Raw genomic sequence first — 20,013 nt, 5'->3', positions numbered from 1 at the left:
AAAATGAAAACGACGTGCCCTCTTCGACCAACCCCTTCATTCCTTTCTGCTGCCTCTACTGAATCAAGATGGCTGCTGAGACTGCCGCAGAAGGTCCCAGCAGTCATTTTCAGATTTGCACCCAACATATCCTGAATATGCTGATGCCAGTCTCAAAATGGTTGCCGGGACCTCCCATTGCAATCTCTGCTGCAGGTTTGATTCAGTAGCGGCAGAGGACAGGAACGAGTGAACTCAGTTTCTACCCCTGAAGAGGCCTCTAGACCACCAGGGTTTGTTAAGGTAGGCCATACAGGGTGGTCAGGCAGCACAAAGGACCAGATCGCTGCCAAGGAGGGGGGACAAGGGGCGGTGGCATAACCTGTTTTCTGCAGGGTAGGGGTGGAGGCATGATGGTAGTGGAGAGTGATTATGGGGGTAGGAGAGAGTTTTGATTTCTGCCAAAAATGCTCTGGTATTTTTGGCAGGAACCCAAACCTGAAATTCAGTTTGGTTTTAGTGCCAAAACCAAAATTTAGTCAGCCTCTAAATACAATGCATCTATGGTCGTAAGTGCTATAGAAATGATAGTAGTGGTAGTATATTCCTTAAGAATAAACAGGATATGCAGTCCTCACTTAATGGATGACACTCTGGACTAGGGAAAGGTAAAGAGAGCACTGCATACTTTCAGCATACTGTGCATGCATGCTTCTGTCCTTGATGGCATTGTCACATGGGGCACCCACTGGATCTTCAGTTTCATCAAGTTTCAAGTTTATTAAATTATTTGATTAAACGCTTTTCAGGATACAAAGCGTTTTACAAAGAAATAAAATTGGATTTCTTAAAATCACAAATACATCGTAAATAAAAATAATTACTTAAAAAATTAAAAAACGAACTGGGGTAACAAACACATGGAACAGTAGGAAAGGAGGGATAAGAAAAAATACAATAAAAAAAAAAAAAAAAAGATGAGTTAATCAGATTGGGTTAGAACATAAGGATAATGTGAGAAAAGGATTTAAAAACTTGAAAATCTAAAAAAAAGGGGATATATAATCAGAGTTTAATACAAAACGATAAGATTAGGAATGAACCGAAAAATAAACTTTTAGTTAAAGGCTTCTTTAAAAAGAAAACACTTTAAACTATTTTTGAATTTATTCAAATCTTGTTCAAGTCTTAAATGAAGAGGAAGTGAGTTCCAAATAGTAGGGGCTGTAACCGAAAAAATCAGGTCACGGCGAGTACCGATGACTTTCAAAGAGGGAACATAAAGGGACGCTTGTGAGGATGATCTGAGAACTCTTGAGGGGCTGTAAGGAATCAGAAGCCTATCTATAAATGCAGGAGTATTATTTCTTAATGTCTTAAAGACTAATAGTGCTATTTTATAAGTAATTCTATATGAAATTGGTAGCCAGTGAGCATTTTGAAGCAGCGGTGTAACATGATCGAATTTTTTTGAACCTGAGATTACCTTTATTGCAGTGTTTTGTATGATTTGGAGGCGCCTTATATCCTTAAGATATGCCCCCTTTAACAAGGAATTGCAGTAGTCTAGTTTTGAAATCACTAGAGAATGTATTAAAGTATTGAGTGAAAATGAATCTAGAAGGGGAACCAATGAACGGATCATTCTTTGATTTTGTCCATAGTATTGGTATTTTAGAAGTTCCTCTCACGTTGACACTCCTCACTTTTCCTATTTATCCTCTTGACATTCATTAAAGATTCTCATGTTTTTGAACTTTCCTTGTACTTTAGCAAAGCTGTGATCTGAACAGTAGAGACTGACTGAAGTTCAGTTTTTTATTTTAGCATTGGTGCGCAAACTATCCCAAATTCCACTTTACTTTCTATCACCCCCCCTGAACAGTAGTAGGCTCAGCATCCTCCTCACAAACAAAGGTACGGTAGCATCACTGCTCCCTCTCTCTCCCTAAACAAAGGTAGCCCCCCTCCTAGGGCCTACTTAGAGTCCCTGGTGGTCTACTGACTAGTTGAGGCAGGAGTGATTTCCATTTGTTCCTGCCTCTGCCATCTCCACCATCAAAATGGCTACTGCAAACCTCAACGATAGTCTCACAAGGCTTCCACTGGAGGTTGCATCAGCCATTTTGAGATTGGAGCTGACATGGCCAGGAGTGAATCTCCAATTCTGTTACGTCCCTTCTGGATTCAGTATGCTAGGTGTTCAATTCCTTCCTGCAATCTGGGAGTTGCAGAAATCCTAACACTTTTCTGAGCACATGCTCCTCCCACTTTAGAGAGAGAGTTAGAGCCCCCTGCAGTTTTCAATTTCTGCAAGCAATACATACAGAAGTCTTTTGGATATGCTCTTCATATTTTTCTTATTTTTTCACTTAAAGTTATTTTTTTTTGGTGGCTTAAGTGCCTTGAGACCCCGCGCAGTGTCCTCTGCCGGAGGAAAGGATGCAGGGCATGAAGCCAGACTACTGCTTCACAAAGAAACTTCAAAGGATCTGTGGAGCCAGCCTGCTTGTGCTACCCTTCTCAGACTCAGGGTCTGGAAGTTTGCTTGCCCTCTGACCCAGTCATGGGTTTAAGCGCAGGCTGTATGCGTTCTGAGTAAAATTTCCCTCCCAGTTTCAGGGTACAGGCTGCATTTCCAGACTCCAGTCGCGTTGAGAATTTCCGTAGGTGTGGAGGTTACAGTCAGTGTCCGTCTAATTACCAGTCAGAAGATTTTCAAGTTTGGTCATTTGGAACAGTTTCTAAGGCAGAAAATCCTTTTCCTCCATTCAGCTGCAGTGTAACAGCTGACAGACTGCAAGTACACCTCCATTATTTCCTATAGGAGCTTTGGGGGTAGTCTTTGGGACTCTGAAAAATGCATTTTTCATAAGAACATAAGAATAGCCTTACTGGGTCAGACCAATGGTCCGTCAAGCCCAGTAGCCCATTCTCACGGTGGCCAATCCAGGTCCCTAGTACCTGGCCAAAACCCAAGGAGTGGCAATAGTCCATGCTACCAATCCAGGACAAGCAGAGTCTTCCCCCCATGTCTTAATAACAGACTATGGACTTTTCTTCCAGAAAATTGTCCAAACCTTTCTTAAAACCAGCTATGCTATCCGCTCTTACCACAACTTCTGGCAAAACGTTCCAGAGCTTAACTATTCTCTGAGTGAAAAAATATTTCCTCCTATTGGTTTTAAAAGTATTTCCATGTAACTTCATCAAGTGTCCCCTAGACTTTGTAATTTTTGACGGCATGAAAAATTGATCCACTTGTACCCATTCTACTCTCAGCCGTCTCTTTTCCAAGCTAAAGAGCCCTAACCGTTTTAGTCTTTCCTCATATGAGAGGAGTTCCATCCCCTTTGTCATCTTAGTCGCTGTTCTTTGAACCTTTTCTAGCGCCACTAAAACTTTCTTGAGATAAGGAGACCAGAATTGAACGCAGTACTCCAGATAAGGTCGCACCATGGAGTGATACAGGGGCATTATAACATTCTTAATCTTGTTAACCATCCCTTTTTGAATAATTCCTAGCATCCTGTTTTTTTGGCTGCCACTGCACATTGGGTGGAAGGTTTCATCATATTGTCTATGATGACACCCAGAACCTTTTCTTGGACGTTAACCCCCAAGGTTAACCCTAGCATCCGGTAACTGTGATTTGAGTTATTCTTCCCAATGTGCATCACTTTGAATTTGTCCACATTAAATTTCATCTGCCATTTGGACTCCCAGTCTTCCAATTTCCTAAGGTCTACCTGCAATTTTTCACAATCCGAATGCATTTTAACATCTTTGAACAGTTTAGTGTCATCTGCAAATTTAATTACCTCGCTCATCGTTTCAATTTCCAGATCATTTTATAAATAAGTTAAATAGTATTGGTCTCTGTATAGACCCCTGCAGCACTCCACTGTACACTCTCCTTAGAAAATGACACAGGGACCGTTTACAGTGGTAAACCTCGGGTCACTGTAGTAAATCCGCAGGAATGGAGACATTTGCAACTGGTTTACCACAGGAATGGGGACAAGACCTTTCACCGCCCCGCGGGAATGGGGAACAAGACCTTTTACCGCCCTGTAGGAGTGGTGAAAAATCTTACTCCTGTGGTAAAAAAAATTGCACCCGTGTCAAACCCGGCATCTTCTCCCCAGCTCCTCTTGCACCTATTTTACCTTCAGGAGCCAGTCATGCCACGATGAAGACAGAAGTAACCTAAAACCAAAGCCTGAGACCAATGTGATTTGAAGAATAAAATTACCAGACAACAAAAACAAAAAAAATTAATTTATTTTATATTTTATGATTAGAATATTTCAGATTTGAAATATGTATCCTGCTAGAGCTGGTATTAGACATAACCAGGCTGTGCTTCTTTAGCTCCCAGCTGGCTTAGGGCTCTCTCTCTCTGACCAAGAGGCAGTTGCCCTAGTTGCACTCCCCTAACATTATTCTTGCCATGTGTGACTAAAGTATTCTGTTAGCTTGATTTTTGTATGTAGCATTCTGTAGTAATTTGGTTTGTTCAGTTTTCACAATAGTGAAGGGGATATTTGTGAAAAGGAGGGGAGATGGGTTTGTTGAACCTTGCTCTGTTTTATTTGTGTTTATAAAATGACAATTGTCAGAGGAGAAGCTTCTGCCTACACACACGCAATTGCATGGCAGCACAGGCAAGCTTCGCCGGCATCAGTTTCTTTTCTAAAGCGCCGCAAAGATAAGGGGGAGGGAGATAGATTTGGCTGGAGGGAAAGAGGGAAGGGGGCCGCGTGCGCGATTGATGACCATGCGCCTTCTCTCCCTTAAGTTTCTTTACGCTGCGAAGGTAAGGGGGAGGGAGGGAGATTCTCAGACCGCTGAAGGGCGGTGAGGTGGCAAGAAGTAAGGGTGGATGCTGCGGGGATGGGGCGGTGAAGGGGACGGGGCAGTGAAGGGGAAAGTGGTCCGGCGACGGAGCAGTGACAGGGACAGATTTTTTTCCCCTTCTCATTCTCTAACTCTCCTCCATTGACAAAAATGACCATTTAACCCTACCCAATAACCAATTCCTAATCCACAACTGAACTTTGCCACCTATCCCATGACTCTTTAATTTTCTCAGGAGCCTCTCGTGAGGAACTTTATCAAAAGCTTTCTGAAAATCTAGATGCACTATATCAACCGGCTCACCTTTGTCCACATGTTTGTTCACATAAGAACATAACATAAGAACATAAGCAGTGCCTCCGCCGGGTCAGACCACAGGTCCATCCTGCCCAGCAGTCCGCTCCCGCGGCGGCCCAAACAGGTCATGACCTGTCAGAATCATCAGAAGGGGCTCCCTTGCCACCTTGGCTTCCCATTTAAGTCCTGCCTTCCTATCGAAGCCCTAGCCCTCCGGTCTTTCACATGCACGACCTGGTTGGTTTTTACTCATTACCTGGTTAACTTTCTATACTTGTGTTACATCCCAGCTCCTCCCTCGGTATCCCACGATCCCTTTATCCCTCAGGAATCTGTCCAATCCCTGTTTGAATCCCTGTACCGTACTCTGCCTGATCACTTCCTCCGGTAATGCATTCCAAGTGTCCACGACCCTCTGGGTGAAAAAAAACTTCCTTGCGTTTGTTTTGAACCTATCTCCCTTCAGTTTCTCAGAATGCCCCCTCGTATTAGCTGTCCCCTTCAGTCTGAAGAATCTGTCCCTATCCACCCTCTCTATGCCCCTCATGATCTTGAAGGTTTCTATCATATCTCCCCTGAGCCTCCTTTTCTCCAGAGAGAAGAGCCCCAGCCTATCCAGCCTCTCGGCGTATGGGCAGTGTTCCAGCCCTCTTACCATTCTCGTTGCTCTCCTTTGGACTCTTTCAAGTACCGCCATGTCCTTCTTGAGGTGCGGCGACCAATACTGAACGCAGTATTCCAGATGTGGGCGCACCATCGCTCGATACAGTGGCATGATGACTTCCTGTGTTCTGGTTGTTATGCCCTTCTTTATGATGCCCAGCATCCTGTTGGCTTTTTTCGAGGCTGCCGCGCACTGTGCAGATGGCTTCAGTGATGCATCCACCAGCACATCCAAGTCTCTCTCGAGTCTGCTGTCTCCCAACAATACCCCCCCAATTTGTAGCTGAACAACGGGTTCTTTTTCCCTATATGCATGACCTTGCATTTGTCCACGTTGAAGCGCATTTGCCATTTGTTTGCCCAGTCTTCCAGCTTGTCCAGGTCCCTTTGCAGGTCCTCACACTCCTCCCTGGTCCTAACTTCAAAGAAGTCAAGCAAATTGATGAGGTAAGATCTCCCTGAGCTGAACCCATGCTGACCATGTCTGATTAAATTATCTTTGTCTACGTGTTCCACAATTTTCGTTTTTATAATTGTTGCCACCATTTTGCCCGACACTGAAGTCAGGCTTACGGTTCTGTAATTTTCTGGATCTCCCCTGGAACCCTTTTTAAAAATCGGTCTTCAAGTACCTTCAAGACATCTCTAATCTGTCTGAGGCAAAGGTTAAACTAAACTAAACTAAACCTTAAGTTTATATACCGCATCATCTCCTAAAGCTGAGGTGTTCGTCTGACCACAGAAAAAGAAGATCCTGGAGTGCAAAGAATTTCCAAAGAAGCTAACTAGGAAGGAGAAATCAGTTTGGAAAAGTTTTGTTGCAGTGGTTTAGGGCTTCCTGAGCAATCATAAGGCTGAAAACTACATGGAGTCGGTTGAGAATCTAGTGAATGGACTGTCGGATGTCTCTCAAAGTCCAAGTCCTTGATGCTCATCTTGAGACATTCAAGGAGAACTCAGAGAAGAAAAGTGAGCGTTTCCACCAGGATATATTAGACTTCAAATGGCGCTACTAAGGACAATATGAGAATATGATGGGAGACTATATTTGGGGCTGATTCATGAAAGGGCCTTACAATATACTTGCAAATTTCGAAAAACTATTTACATCTTTGTATAACTTCAATATAAATACATTTATAAGAATGAAAAGATGACAATTGCAAAATTTGACTATCCTGGTAACAAAAGGAAAGTTTCTGGAAATAGACATTTTCTGTACTTTTTTGGCCTGAGCTATTAGGAAATTGCACTTACTGCTCAGGAACAAAAATCGTGTTTCATAGTGTAATATACTGTATATGTAAAGTATTTGGGTTCTAGCTAGGAAATCCATGAGCCTTTAATTCAACCTTTCCTAGCTTTAATGATGTCATCTGTTTAACATGTGATAACTTCCTAAGGTCATGGCATTCGCCCTAGTCTTTAGATACTTTTTTGAGTGGCGTGAAGCACTAATTTGTGTTGACTCATCCCAGTCTACTCATCTCTTGTATCTTTTGGAGATGAAAAAGCCAGAGTTGCAGAGCTATAGGATCAGATGCATTATGGGAAAACATTAGCCTGTTCTGGTTTGTGCTTAGTAGATGCTTCATAAGTATTATGTCTCCTTTTTAGTATGTTTTCTCTCTCTCTTCTTTGAATTTCAGTCCTGTTAATTCATATATTTTTGAGCTGTTTCAATTTACTTGACCTCATATTTATTATGTTCCTATTTGGTCTGTTAACTTCTATGTTGAATTATACCTGCTGTACACTGCCTTGGGTAAATCTCTTCATAAATGCAGTTAATAAATCCCAATAAATACGATCTAGAGCGGTGGTTCCCAACCCTGTCCTGGAGGACCACCGGGCCAATCGGGTTTTCAGGATAGCCCTGATGAATATGCATGAGAGAGATCTGCATTTAATGAAGGTGCCATGCATGCAAAACTTCTCCATGCCTATTCATTAGGGCTATCCTGAAAACCCGACTGGTCTGGTGGTCCTCCAGGAGAGGTTTGGGAACCACTGATCTAGAGGCAATCTATAATAATAAAATGCTAGCCGTGCATGCGCACTCTCGCCGCGTGTTCCCTGAGATCTGATTTGTCGGGCTGTGCTGGCGAAAGTGTGCATGCGCATACTATGTCACCAGCCGACGATCGCCTCCACAAACTCACTCCCAGCCAGCCGATGATTGCCTCCACAAGCCGGGACTGGGGCACAAAGAGCGCCTCCTGCCCCCCCCCCTTTCCAGGACGAAACGAGAAATGGAGCCGGGCCGCCCTCCGCGACAGACCAGAGGAGTCCCAAGTCCTTTGCCGCCACCCCCTTCCCTTCCCGCAGTCCTGACTACGAACCTGGTGATCCAAGCTGCGTGTGCAGCAGTCTTCACACGCTGCTTCGGGCCCTTCTACTGCCCTGATTTGCTCTGCTGCGTCTCTTATGATGTCATCAGGGACGTGCCAGAGTAAATCAGGGCAGTAGAAGGACCCGAAGCAGCATGTGAAGACTGCTGCACGCGCTGCTGGAATCACCAGGTTCGTAGTTGGGCCCGCGGGAAGTGAAGGGGAGGTGGCAAGGACTCTCTATCCGAGTAAAGAACAAACTCCGGGGAGAACGGCAGAGACCGGGCCTGTACTAACTCCCATGGACAGGGGGAGCAGGAAGAGGTGCTGATGGATAGGGGGGAGGTAAAACAAAGGGAGAAGGGCTGCTGCTGGATAAGGGGAGCAGTGAAGGGGTGGTGGTGGACACAGGGGAGGTAAAAAGAAGGGAGAATGGACAGGGGGAACACACAAGGGGTGGTGGTGGACAGCCAAAAGAAAGAAAGACAGAAATACAGAAAGCGGCTAAGGAGACAGAGAGAGAAAGAAATAAAGACAGACACACACATATATTCTAGCACCTGTTAATGTAACGGGCTATAAAAGCTAGTATGAAAATATTCATTTTACTTTCTATTTTTTTCCTAATATTTCCTAACATTCCCCCTCCCCCCTCTTTTACAAAGTTCCGCTTGCGACAAAAGCCCCAAAGCCCTTTAAATCTCTCTGGGCTTCGGGGCAAATTACCGAGTGACCTAGCTGGTTTGATCTCTTCCAGAGTCCATCTTCTTTCTGTCGTGTCCAGCTTTCGCATCCGTAACTGACCACTGAGAAAATGAGGGCGTGGACAAGTCTGATCTCTGTTCTTTCCTTGCCTTTGAATACTTCATTGAAGGGCAAACCAGTACTATTCCGTGGAGTATTTCTTTCCTACAGAATTTTTAAAAATGTGCAAGAGTGTGACAACTTTTGCAAAGTCCTGTAAATAAGATATGGGCAATAAGTGATTTAGACAGTAGCAGCCCATTGTTAAAACCACATTTTGGGTCTTGTCTCAATTTTTGCCGAGGATAATGCTTCACATTAGGAGGATCTTCCTTTGAACAAAAAATTATATATTTTATTGAACTCCATATTCAATACAGCAAAATCAGAAATCAGTTATTTTATCCAATTTATTTATACATATATAGACTCTCTTTTACTAAGCCACAGTAGAGGCTTCTACTGCGGCCCAGGGCACTTAGACACTTATCCATAATAGACACTTTTGTACAAACAAATTCTTGCCAAATATTCTAGACCAGGGGTGCCCACAATTTTTGGGCTTGTGAGCTACTTTTAAAATGACCAAGTCAAAATGATCTACCAACAATAAAATTTTTAAACATCCACAAAGCACACTGTATGCAGAGAAAATGTTAATTATCATTTATATTCCGGGGCTTTTATCAGAGGTCAAGGCAGATGACTTTATGCAATGTCACCTCAGGAACAACTAGACAAAAATACCCCCTCCCCTTTTACTAAACCACAATAGCAGTTTTTAGCACAGGGAGCTGCGCTGAATGCCCCTCGCAGCTTCCGACACTAAAAACCGCTATCGTAGTTTAGTAAAAGGGGGCCATAGTGCAAAATATAGACAGCAGATATAAATTCTCAAAACGGACACATTTCGATCACTAAATTGAAATTAAAATCATTTTTCCTACCTTTTTGTCTGGTGATTTCATGAGTCTCTAGTTGCACTTCCTTCTTCTGTAAATCCAATATTTCTTTATTTCTGCCCTCTCCCCTTTTCTTTCTGTCTCCCCTCGCCCCCCTCTTTATTTATGTCTTTCTCTCTCCCCCTGTCCCCCCAAGCAATCGCGACAATTTCTCTACTTCCCCGATTCTTTCTCTCTCCCTGCTGCTCCCCCCTGAAGGCCTGCATGTCCCTCCTGAAGGCCTGCACACCCCCCTGAAGGCCTTCCCCCCCCCCCCGAAGGTCTGCGTGTTCCTCCCTGACCTCCCACACATCCCTTTACCTAATTCCAGCAGGGAGCAGCCTGCAGAGAGGATCGCCAGTACTTTAGTGATCCTTGCAGGTTGCCATAGGCCTCAGAAGCTGTCTTCCCTCTGCCGCAGTCCCACCCCTCCTCTGATATCAGAGACAGGATCAGGGCAGAGGGAAGACAGCTCCTGAGGCCTATGGCAACCTGCAAGGATCGCTAAAGTACTGGGGATCCTCTCTGCAGGCTGCTCCCTGCTGGAATTGGGTAAAGGGATGCGTGGGAGGCCAGGGGGAAAGCCGGAAACCACAGCACTTCCTGACTGAGCCTTCCTCCTTGCCCTCTAAAGCAGGAGCGGCCGGCCAGCAAATGGCAGCGCTGCCGATCCTGCTTTAGGGGGCGAGGGGGGAGGGTCAGTCACCGAATCGATTTGAATCGGGCAGCACTATTCCCAGCCTCGGCTGTTACCACAACAGGCAGCTTGAACAGGCAACAAATGGCCCAGAGCTGGAAGCGCTTCTCCTGATTGCCCAAACACCTTCGTACCGCTTCTGTCTTGCGTAGTAGGCGCTAAGCTCCATCCCCTGCCAACCCCGCCCTACCAGCACTCTGATTGGCCAGCGTTCTTCAAGAGGCGGATTAATTGGACCCCAGTCAGGAGGGGAAAAAAATGAAGGGAATTATGATTGGCTGGTGTTCTCCACACAGCAGATTAATTGCACGCCAGAACCACATGGCTCCACAATCGACCAGTCAATCGCGATTGACGTATTGGGCACCCCTGTTCTATATAATCTTTCCCTGCTCAGACTACTAATCCACTTCCTCCCCAGCCCAATCAGTGAGGCAAAAGCGTCATCTCTTTCAGTGTCTCTTACTTGATTTCCCCTCAGTTATCCCATACCTTGTGGTCGAGTTAGTAGCTGACTTCTCTGTGAAAAAGCTTTGCCTGTCAGCCAAATTGTTTAGCAGTGGCCGTGATCTGTTCCCTCCCCACGAGATCAGAATAATGATGACCGTATGGGAGAATCTGTTGAGATTGTGACCCATTTTGGAAGCGCTGTAACATAGGCTGGGGGTTTTATTCATTTAGCACAAGTTATTTAGTGGAGGGGATTTTTGAAGTATTTTTTGTTTCACCCCATTTTTTGTAGTATTTACTTAATAGCTGTCAACCTGGTCACTATTTATTGATTCATTCCATTTTCTATACCGTTCTCCCAATGGAGCTCAGAATGGTTTACATGAATTTATTCAGGTACTCAAGCATATTTCCTTGTCTGTCCTCTTGGGCTCAGAATATTATCTAAGGATTAAGTGACTTGCTCAGGGTCACAAGGAGCAGCGTAGCCTCAGGGTGCTGAGGCTGTAGCTTTAACTCTCCCCTGTCTATATTACTAATCCTTCTACCAGGAGGCGGCCACTTCCATACAGGCCACAATCAAAACATTAACAACTTGGCTATCATATAGTAATAATAGGATCACTTGGGGTCCCAGAGAACGCCGCAATGTTTCCTCCCATCTTGGGGCATCCTATTAAATGTGTGGAAATGATCTCCTTCCCTATATTCCATACAGCCCAGATGGATTTACATACTATCTCTAGTCCATTTTCCACTATGTTAGTTCATATCAAACCCTTAGTAGCTACTTCCTAAATTTCCTGCCACCGCTCCTTTGCTGATGTAAAACTCAACTGTTCCCATTTCAGTTTGTGCTTAAGCAGGAGTACAGCTTTGAGATTAATTGGCCCTCAATCTGGGTTCTGTCTCGCAGGGAAACCTCTAACTTCCCTAGTGTTTATAAAAAGCTTAATTTGCAGATAGGAGAAAACTATCTTGCTGTTTTAAATGATATTTCTCCATGAATTCTGTAAAGTCTACTGCATATTAATTGACCTAGACCAGGGGTCTCAAAGTCCCTCCTTGAGGGCCGCAATCCAGTTGGGTTTTCAGGATTTCCCCCAATGAATATGCATGAGATCTATTTGCATGCACTGCTTTCAATGCATATTTATTGGGGAAATCCTGAAAACCCGACTGGATTGCGGCCCTCAAGGAGGGACTTGGAGATCCCTGACCTAGACTATAGAGCTTCCTCCTTTCCCAGCTATGAAAAGCAGGGTCCAATATGGCCAGAAGGAATTCTTTCTTTCGACATATCAATGTCATAGCCACTAGAGAATGACACAGGGACAAATTTTTTTCCTGTCCCCCATCCCATCCTGGCGAGTTATTTTCCCTGCCCCATTCCTGCAAGCTCCGTCCTCATCTGCACAAGCCTCAAACACTTTCAAATCATGTGTTCAAGGCTTGTGTGGTTAAGGCAGAGCTTACAGGAATGGGACAGGGAGAGCGACAAAACTCACGGGGATGGGATGGGGAAATTTGTCCCCATGTCATTCTCTACTAGTCACCCCTCTTCTGTGAAGGAGCCTCCCTCTATAACAGCCCCATATTTCTTACAAAGAAATGATCGGTGGACCCTTTGTTGCTATAGCCATGGGAAATATCGTACTGGGGGCCAATCTGGAAGACGTTTGTGAACTGGAACAAGTTAGTTGCTGCTGCTTTATCAGTAGTTGCTAAGCATTTATTTGGAACGGTTTAGGTACTTGAGTCCCTTTCTTATTTGAATGTTTCTTTGTTTCTTCCCTTCACAGATGACTGCAGAAACATCGCTAACATCATGAAGACGCTGGCTCACCGGGGCTTCATCTTCAAGCAGACCTCCAGACGCATCTGATGGCCAGGGCGAGCGGGGGGAATAAAGGCTGCATGCAGCGCTTCTCTGAACGTGTGTTCACGTAATGAGGACAGACAGGATGTAGAATTCAAGGCAAATGGACAGAGCAATCCAACCGTTACCATGACAGAGGCCATAAATATCAAGCAGGAATTATATCTCCGTGTAGCCCCAAATAGAAAGTTCACTTCATAAAAATCTGGGGGGAGAGATCAGGACTGAGCAGAGGCCCCCCTCCACATCCCTGATTACTCTTTCTACCAAACACAACCCAGCTGACGTGGGAGGACCATCACATCCAATTAGGAAAATGACACTAGATGGGTCAGGTGCAACGTTTCCAAAGCACCTGCTCCCATCATTGTGAGGGGATGGAAGTTCGTCTTTGGTGGGTAGGGGGAAGAAGGAGTGTGAGATGCAACGGGGATCTCCTCCCTCCCTCCCTGTGAATCCTGAATCTCTGTCCCTGGAACTAGCTGCATGTTGCACAGTTCAAACAGCTTGTGCTGTGTAATGATCAAATGCACCTGCCTGGTAGCAGACTTGGCTTTGTACTGGAGAGGCCTCCCCAACATGTTTAGAAATCTAGGTACTTTTGTTGAAAAGTCCACTTCCATTTGCGATCTCATCATGTATCACCACGTAGCAAAGCCTATTTTCTTTGCTTCTTAATCCCTTTGGTATTAAGTGGGTCTGGTTTGCCATTATTCAGAGAGGCCCAGTGCTGCAAACTTAACTCCATGTCCTCATGCAGTTTAGTTTCTAGTTCTGCTTCTCCACATCATATCCCACTGCCTTCAGGTCCTTGTTGACTTGCTTTCAAGACAGTACACTGGGCTAGGGGAATCATGTTGGAAATGGTGGTGCCCTAGAGCAAGACAGTCTGTGTTTTTTGGTTATCCTGCTTTTATGCCTTCCTTCCTAGGTAGCTCCTGCTCTATGGGCTGTCCCTCCTTTCTGGTTCCAAGGTTATATAGTCCCACATGGACTTGCTGCTACTGCCTCAATTTATCAGAGTGTTATTATAAAGCTTCTGCTCCAGAAAAGCAGCCACATTGAGACCAAGGTGTTGAGTTGTATTTCTGATCTCCTACCAACCCTTGCTTCCTCCTCTGCTGTCACTGTGTCCCCCTGAGAGGTCCAGGTGCTTCCTTTGGGACTCTTGACTGGTTGAGAGATACCGTGAAGGATGAAGCAGGGTAATAATTCTGTAATTCATTGGCAAGGATACAATGGCATGCCTTTTACTCTGAATTATATATATTTTAATATGTTTTCTCTTCATCCCACATTCCTGTAGCTTTTTGTTTTAATTTTGCATATCATGAACCTGAAGCACCAGACCTAAGTCCCTGAAAAAGAAATAAACCTGTCGTATGATTGATGGCATCATCGTTTGTTGAAGTGTCTGAAAACCATTGCATGCAAACTGCCTTGTGGTGTCATAAGCAGCGCAGAAGGTTGTGCAGTTGCCAATCGCTGGACTGGAGCAGCATTAGCCTTCATTAACCACTGGGATATTTTCATGTCAAATTGATGGTTTAACGCCCAGTCCAGAGCATCCTTGGATTTGGTCTGATAATAAGATTAAATCTCTCAGAATACTTTGGAATGGAAGTTAAGAGAAGCACAGTCACCAAGGTCCTGCTGGTCAGGGAGATATCTGGTCCATCCAGCGGTTAAATGTTTAACCTCTCTTCTGAGGTAAAATTTTGAAATTAGTAGATTGATCCTGCTCTCTGTTCCTCTATATAAGGGAGGGGGGGTCTGGATTCTCTGTCTCTCTCCTTTGGATTGTATTCTTTAATCTCAGTGACTGGCAGAGCTAATGGTGATATTTGGGTCAAAACATGACTTCCTCACTCCCAATGCTGTCTGCTTCTTGTTATCTCGCCTAACTCTAGTGCCCCAGTAACCAGGAAGAACTGAGAGGCTTGGTTGGAAAGAGATGACCAATTGTTAGGAAGTCTGCTGCGTTCACAGTGATAACTGGGCTGCCTAACTGTATAGGCTCTACTGTAGGTAAAACGAACCTTTCCCCTACTCCTCTTTACCATGGAGATGCACTTTTCTTCTGATGATTGTGATTCTGTTTGCTGGCTCTGAGAACAAACCCTTCAGTACTGCTGTATACCAGCAGGGGGTACCTGTAGCATCGACAATCACCTCTCCTTCTCCACTAGGGCCCGAGTGCATTTTTTGGCAATACTGTATACTCACATTCTCCTGGGACCGACAGACAGTGCAGACCTGGAAAGTCTCCTGAGGGATGACTCGGTTATAAACATAACCACATTTATCCTTCTTTGCCATCTGTGTCAAAGCCTCTATATTTCCCAAGTTTGGCTAGAAATATGCGAGCATTAGAAGGCAGTCATCTTTACAGTCCTTTTATCACTGTGTGAGGTTTCTGCAGTACACATATTGAATAAGCAGGACTGTTGCTGGGGGACACAAGAGTTGCAATCTGCTGGCTGACTTTGTGTTAAATTTGCTGGGGCCTAAGGCAGAAATTTGGTAGTAAGCCCTGAAGCCCGCAACAACTGGCTGTATCTTGTTCATCTTTAGGTGACCATGAGATGAATCCAGGGCAATTGCCCTGTTTGTACTCTCCTCCCCCAATGTCAGTCCTGGATCCCATGGTCCAACCCCACACTGGGGCAGGCTTGGAGAGTACATGAACATTTCTTGGGGCAGAAGGAGAATACGGAATAAAAGAAGGAGCTGTGTGGCTCAGTCCTTTCACTTCTGTCCTCCACAGGACCCCCCTGGCTTTGCCTGGCCCACTTCATAGAATTGTCTTTATTGTAAAGTGAGTTATGAACTGAGGGCTTACAAGACTGATTCTGTGGAGCCTTTAGTGGTTGATGGATAGAGATTGTGGTGGAGAAAGTACTCTCTTGAGTGCATGATTGTTGCTTTGCCTGTGGATATTCAAGTAGGAGTTGACTCGGATGGATTTTAGGATCTAAAATGATCCTGCTACCTTTCTCAGTTTCACTTAGGTATCCTGTACTTGCTTCTCTGCTGAAGGCTTTGGATCCTTTTTTCCTGCAGCAAGACTCTCTTCCCCTCCTACACACTGACATGGGACATGTTCTTCATCCTGCCAGCTCTGATATTGCCCACTCCTCTGTCCTCCCAGCCCTGATACAGGACCACTTTATAATTCTTGTGGTCGTGGCTCCAGCTGTCATCAATTCTTTGTCATGCCATGCATGACAAGAACAGTGTGATAGCCATGTAAAAAATCATACTGTCCCTCAGCCGCATGCTTAGTGGAAGCGGGCACTGTCTGCCTCCCTCCCTTCCTTAACTCATTCAGGGCCAGGGAATACAGCTCTTTTTTTCTGGGACTCCATTGCAGTATGCCTCACTCTTTCCTAGTGCCCATGGATGAAGAGAGGCAGCAGGAAGGGCTTCTTCTCCATGGCCTCTTGTGTGGCCCCTCAGGCTCATTTCTGGCACCAATATCCCCCTAATAGAAGAGAGTATAAATTTTGTTCAGTTCCCCCGTCTACTTGTGGAGATGCCTGGGCAAACATGTGGCCTTCACACAGGTTCTGGAAGCTCCGATGAGGTTTCACAAATGCATGCCCTCTCTCTTGTGATCTCTGAATGTTAGCAACCTACTTCCCCTCACTCTCTCCACAAGTAGAAGCTAATGGGTTTCTTTTCAGATACTTTTATATTTCTGAGAATGAGAGTGATATTATCATCCATTCGGTCCAAAACTGGTATACTTGCATAACGATTATAGAAGCCGTTCCTTGAGACAAACTGAGCAGTCTAAAATTTAATCCTGTCTGGTATCTAATATGTCTCAGTGGATTGTAGTTCTCAAGTGCTCTAATCTTAACACCCATGTCTTTAGCATATTCATGTCCAGTTCTAGGTTGCTATTTGCACCCCAGTACATTGAGTAGGGCTGTACTTGGGAAGCAATTTAGAAAACCAGGACTGAATCAGATATTTCTGGCATGAACTTGGATTGTCTACAGTTTCCTTTGACTCTTCCCAGAAGTCTTTTGCATCTTTTTATTCAAAGCTTCCTGATATGTTTGTAGAGCTTGAAGAGACTTTGCCAAGTGGGTTCCAAGAGACAGAGAATGCAGACAGCAAACCTACCCCTGACTTTAGTAATGCACGGTAGGTGTTACACCGGCTAAACCAACCAACCAAGAAAAAGTCAACTACCATTAGTGGTCATTGCCTAGTTATTCAATTCTTGCTGTAAATGTGCCACGTCAATAAACTTTGGAAAACGAATTACGAAATCTATCTATTCTGTGTGCATTTGTGTGTCATGTCCTCTTGTGGTTATGGTTATTATGGACAGAGATCTTAGCTTTTGGAATTTTATGAGACACATCATGTGCAGAAATAACCTGGGCAACTTGTTTTGCTAACTAATTAATATGAACTCTGTCAGGTTTTCTGTTTTCATCTCTCACACATGTCTAGTTACCCTTCTCTTTCTTTTCTTCTATCCACAGTTAAACAAAAAACTGAACCTTTAACTATGTGATCAATGGAATCTTTGATAAGGATACAAAACACTGGAAAGAGTGAAATAATACATTGAGAAACATAATATTGCACAAACAAATCCAAAATAGTTATAACTTTTCAGCACAAATGCTGCCCAAATTCTAACTTTAATATAGCTAGGCAATCTCAGGGTCTGCTTCTCTTGGGAAATACCATGGACTGATGGTCATGTACAGGGAGCTGTGGAAGCGTTAACAGAAATAAACTTGCTAGTTGACTCCTCCAGAGGCCTCTGCTTACCTTTTCTTTTCACAGCAAATGGGAGAAGAGGGTTTTTTAAAGAAATAATAATGTTCTCTCTGTTTTGAGGAATGTACCTGATTACAGAGAAACCATTACAGTATGTCTTCTTACATACTGTATTTTAGAGGGTCTTTTATGAACAGGTAATGGCTGTTCTTTGCCGCAGGGCCTGTGTTTATGCACCAGACTCTGTGGTTGATAATATCTATTAACAACATTCGCATAACTTAACTGTTAATAAACAATTCTGTTTATATTTGGCCCGCAAGCCCAGTCTGTGTTTTCCTAAATTCAAGATGTCTACTAAAGCCTCAGGCACCAATGTTTCAGAATGACTGAGGTTCCAGTGTCTAACCTAATATAAATTACTCCTTCCGGGACACAGTAAAAGAGCTTGATCACCCACAGAGCTAGCTCCTGTGGCCTCAAATGCCTTTGTGAGCCAGAGCAGAAAGACCAGACTGTTATCTCTCTACAGGCCCAGAACATGGAATTGTTCTAGTCTAAGTATTAAGACATCTGCATGGGCTTCTATTTGCTACCATCATTCCAAGTAATTTGCCATAAAACAAAAGCTAATCCTACTCTGGATTTGAAGAGCATTTAGTTTTTGGGGTGATATTCCATAAGAATAGCCATACTGGGTCAGACCAGTCGTCCATCTAGCCCAATATCCTGTTTCCAACAATGGCCAACCCAGGTCACAAGTATCTGGTGGAAACCCAAATAGAAACATGGGAGAAGGGAGGCAGGTCTTTTTACCAGAAAGGAAACTGGAATGAGGGAGCATAGGATGAAGGTGGAAGGGATAGACTCGGGAGTAATCTAAGGAAATACTTCTCTATGGAAAGGGTGGTAGGATATGTGAAACAGCCTCCTTGTGGAGGTAGTGAAGACAAAGATTGTATTTGAATTCAAGGAGAGCAGAAGAATGAGGAGATAATATCCAAAAACCAAAGTCAAAGAAACTTATATTGAAAAGTTTTAATGATGACAACAGAAAATCACAAGGTACTCCTACTCAACTACAAGTATTAGTGGCACAAGGGATTGGACGCAACACGGCCATGTTTCGGTGGAAATGCCTGCATCAGGAGTCATATAGTCAAATATTGATGTCACATAATTAAACTGTAATCGTAGTCAACCAAGCAATAAAGTCATGATGGCCTTTATCAGCCATCATTTTCTATTTTTCTCTGTTTCTGTGTTAGGTTGGAGGTTTTTTTTGTAATATCTTTATTAATTTTGAAACAATACAGAAGTCAACCCTTACCCATATCCCCACACAAAAATAAACAGCTATAACTGACAAGTTAGGAGTCCGAAACAAAGACTATACTTCGACCAATGAACAAAAACTATCCAAAGGAGCCCAAATCTTTTAACAGCAGCCACATCTATATACTTATGCACAAGACCCCCCCCCCCCCCCCATGAATTAAAAGGCAATGCAGCATTGTTTCCACCCTGATAAACTATGTTTTAGTGCTAAACCCATTAGGACATCAAACAGCTAGCCTTACTCTTTTACACCAAATGAGGCAAAGCTGCTGACCATAAAATAACAATTTTATAAGCTTGACCCAAAATGTAAAAATATCTTGAACTCTTTGCCAGATCAAAGCACATATGATAAAAGATGCCTATGTCAAGTACAAGACAAACAGATAGCTTAGACTTTTCATTTCTAAGGCACACAATAAACCCATCATGGTGAGAGATACCACTGCCAAAATCATGTTTTGAGTTGCTCATGATGATAAGATGTGAATGTGCAGAACCTCTTAATAAAATCTGCTAATGCCTTTGCTGAGGCTTATCCCCCCAGTTTCCAGATCTGGATCAGGTTAGGACCCTTGTCTGCTTGCTGCAGTAACATGGACAGACTGTGTAAGGGAAAGGGACTGGGATTTGATATACTGCTTGGACAAGATGTGGTTTAGTCAGCTACTCAAGCATTTTCCATTTGCTTGAATGTGAAACTGCCCTGGCAGGCTCACAGGCAGTGGAGGATTAAGTGACTTGCCCAGGGTCACAAGGAGCAGCGTGGGGTTTGAACCCACAACCGAGGGGTGCTGAGGCTATAGCTCCACTAAATGACACTATACTCTGGTGGGACAGGTTAGTCATTGGCTGGTTCGTTTAGAGATGGGGGAGTTTGTGAATTTAATAATATGTGGAAGAACTTGTAAGGTTTAGCCTCCCAAATGTAAGGTTTGGAGGGGTAATGTTGAAGCGGCCTTACAATCTGCCAGGTCCCGGCTTTGATACCCTCATTGAAGATTCAGTAGGAAGTCAAATTACTGACAAAGAGTGCTTGCATAAATAATATATATATTGTGCAGAAATAAGCTTAATATTACAGAAAAG

At 43.9% G+C, this 20,013-nt stretch overlaps 1 protein-coding gene across 3 annotated transcripts in view; it reads left to right on the top strand.

Moving 5' to 3' along the window:
- The window catches only part of ERI3 (ERI1 exoribonuclease family member 3), a 486,100-nt gene extending 468,985 nt beyond the window's left edge, over positions 1-17,115 (top strand). For all 3 annotated transcript variants that reach the window (XM_033916422.1, XM_033916425.1, XM_033916424.1), the window contains one exon: positions 12,764-17,115. In XM_033916422.1, the coding sequence (XP_033772313.1) occupies positions 12,764-12,846 (83 nt within the window). In that variant the 3' untranslated portion in view covers positions 12,847-17,115. The remainder of the gene's footprint in view (positions 1-12,763) is intronic.
- The last annotated feature ends 2,898 nt before the right edge of the window (positions 17,116-20,013 follow it).

Source organism: Geotrypetes seraphini, chromosome 12 (assembly GCF_902459505.1).
Source record: "Geotrypetes seraphini chromosome 12, aGeoSer1.1, whole genome shotgun sequence".
Lineage (NCBI taxonomy): Eukaryota > Metazoa > Chordata > Amphibia > Gymnophiona > Dermophiidae > Geotrypetes > Geotrypetes seraphini.
This window is presented reverse-complemented; position numbering and strand designations above follow the sequence as displayed.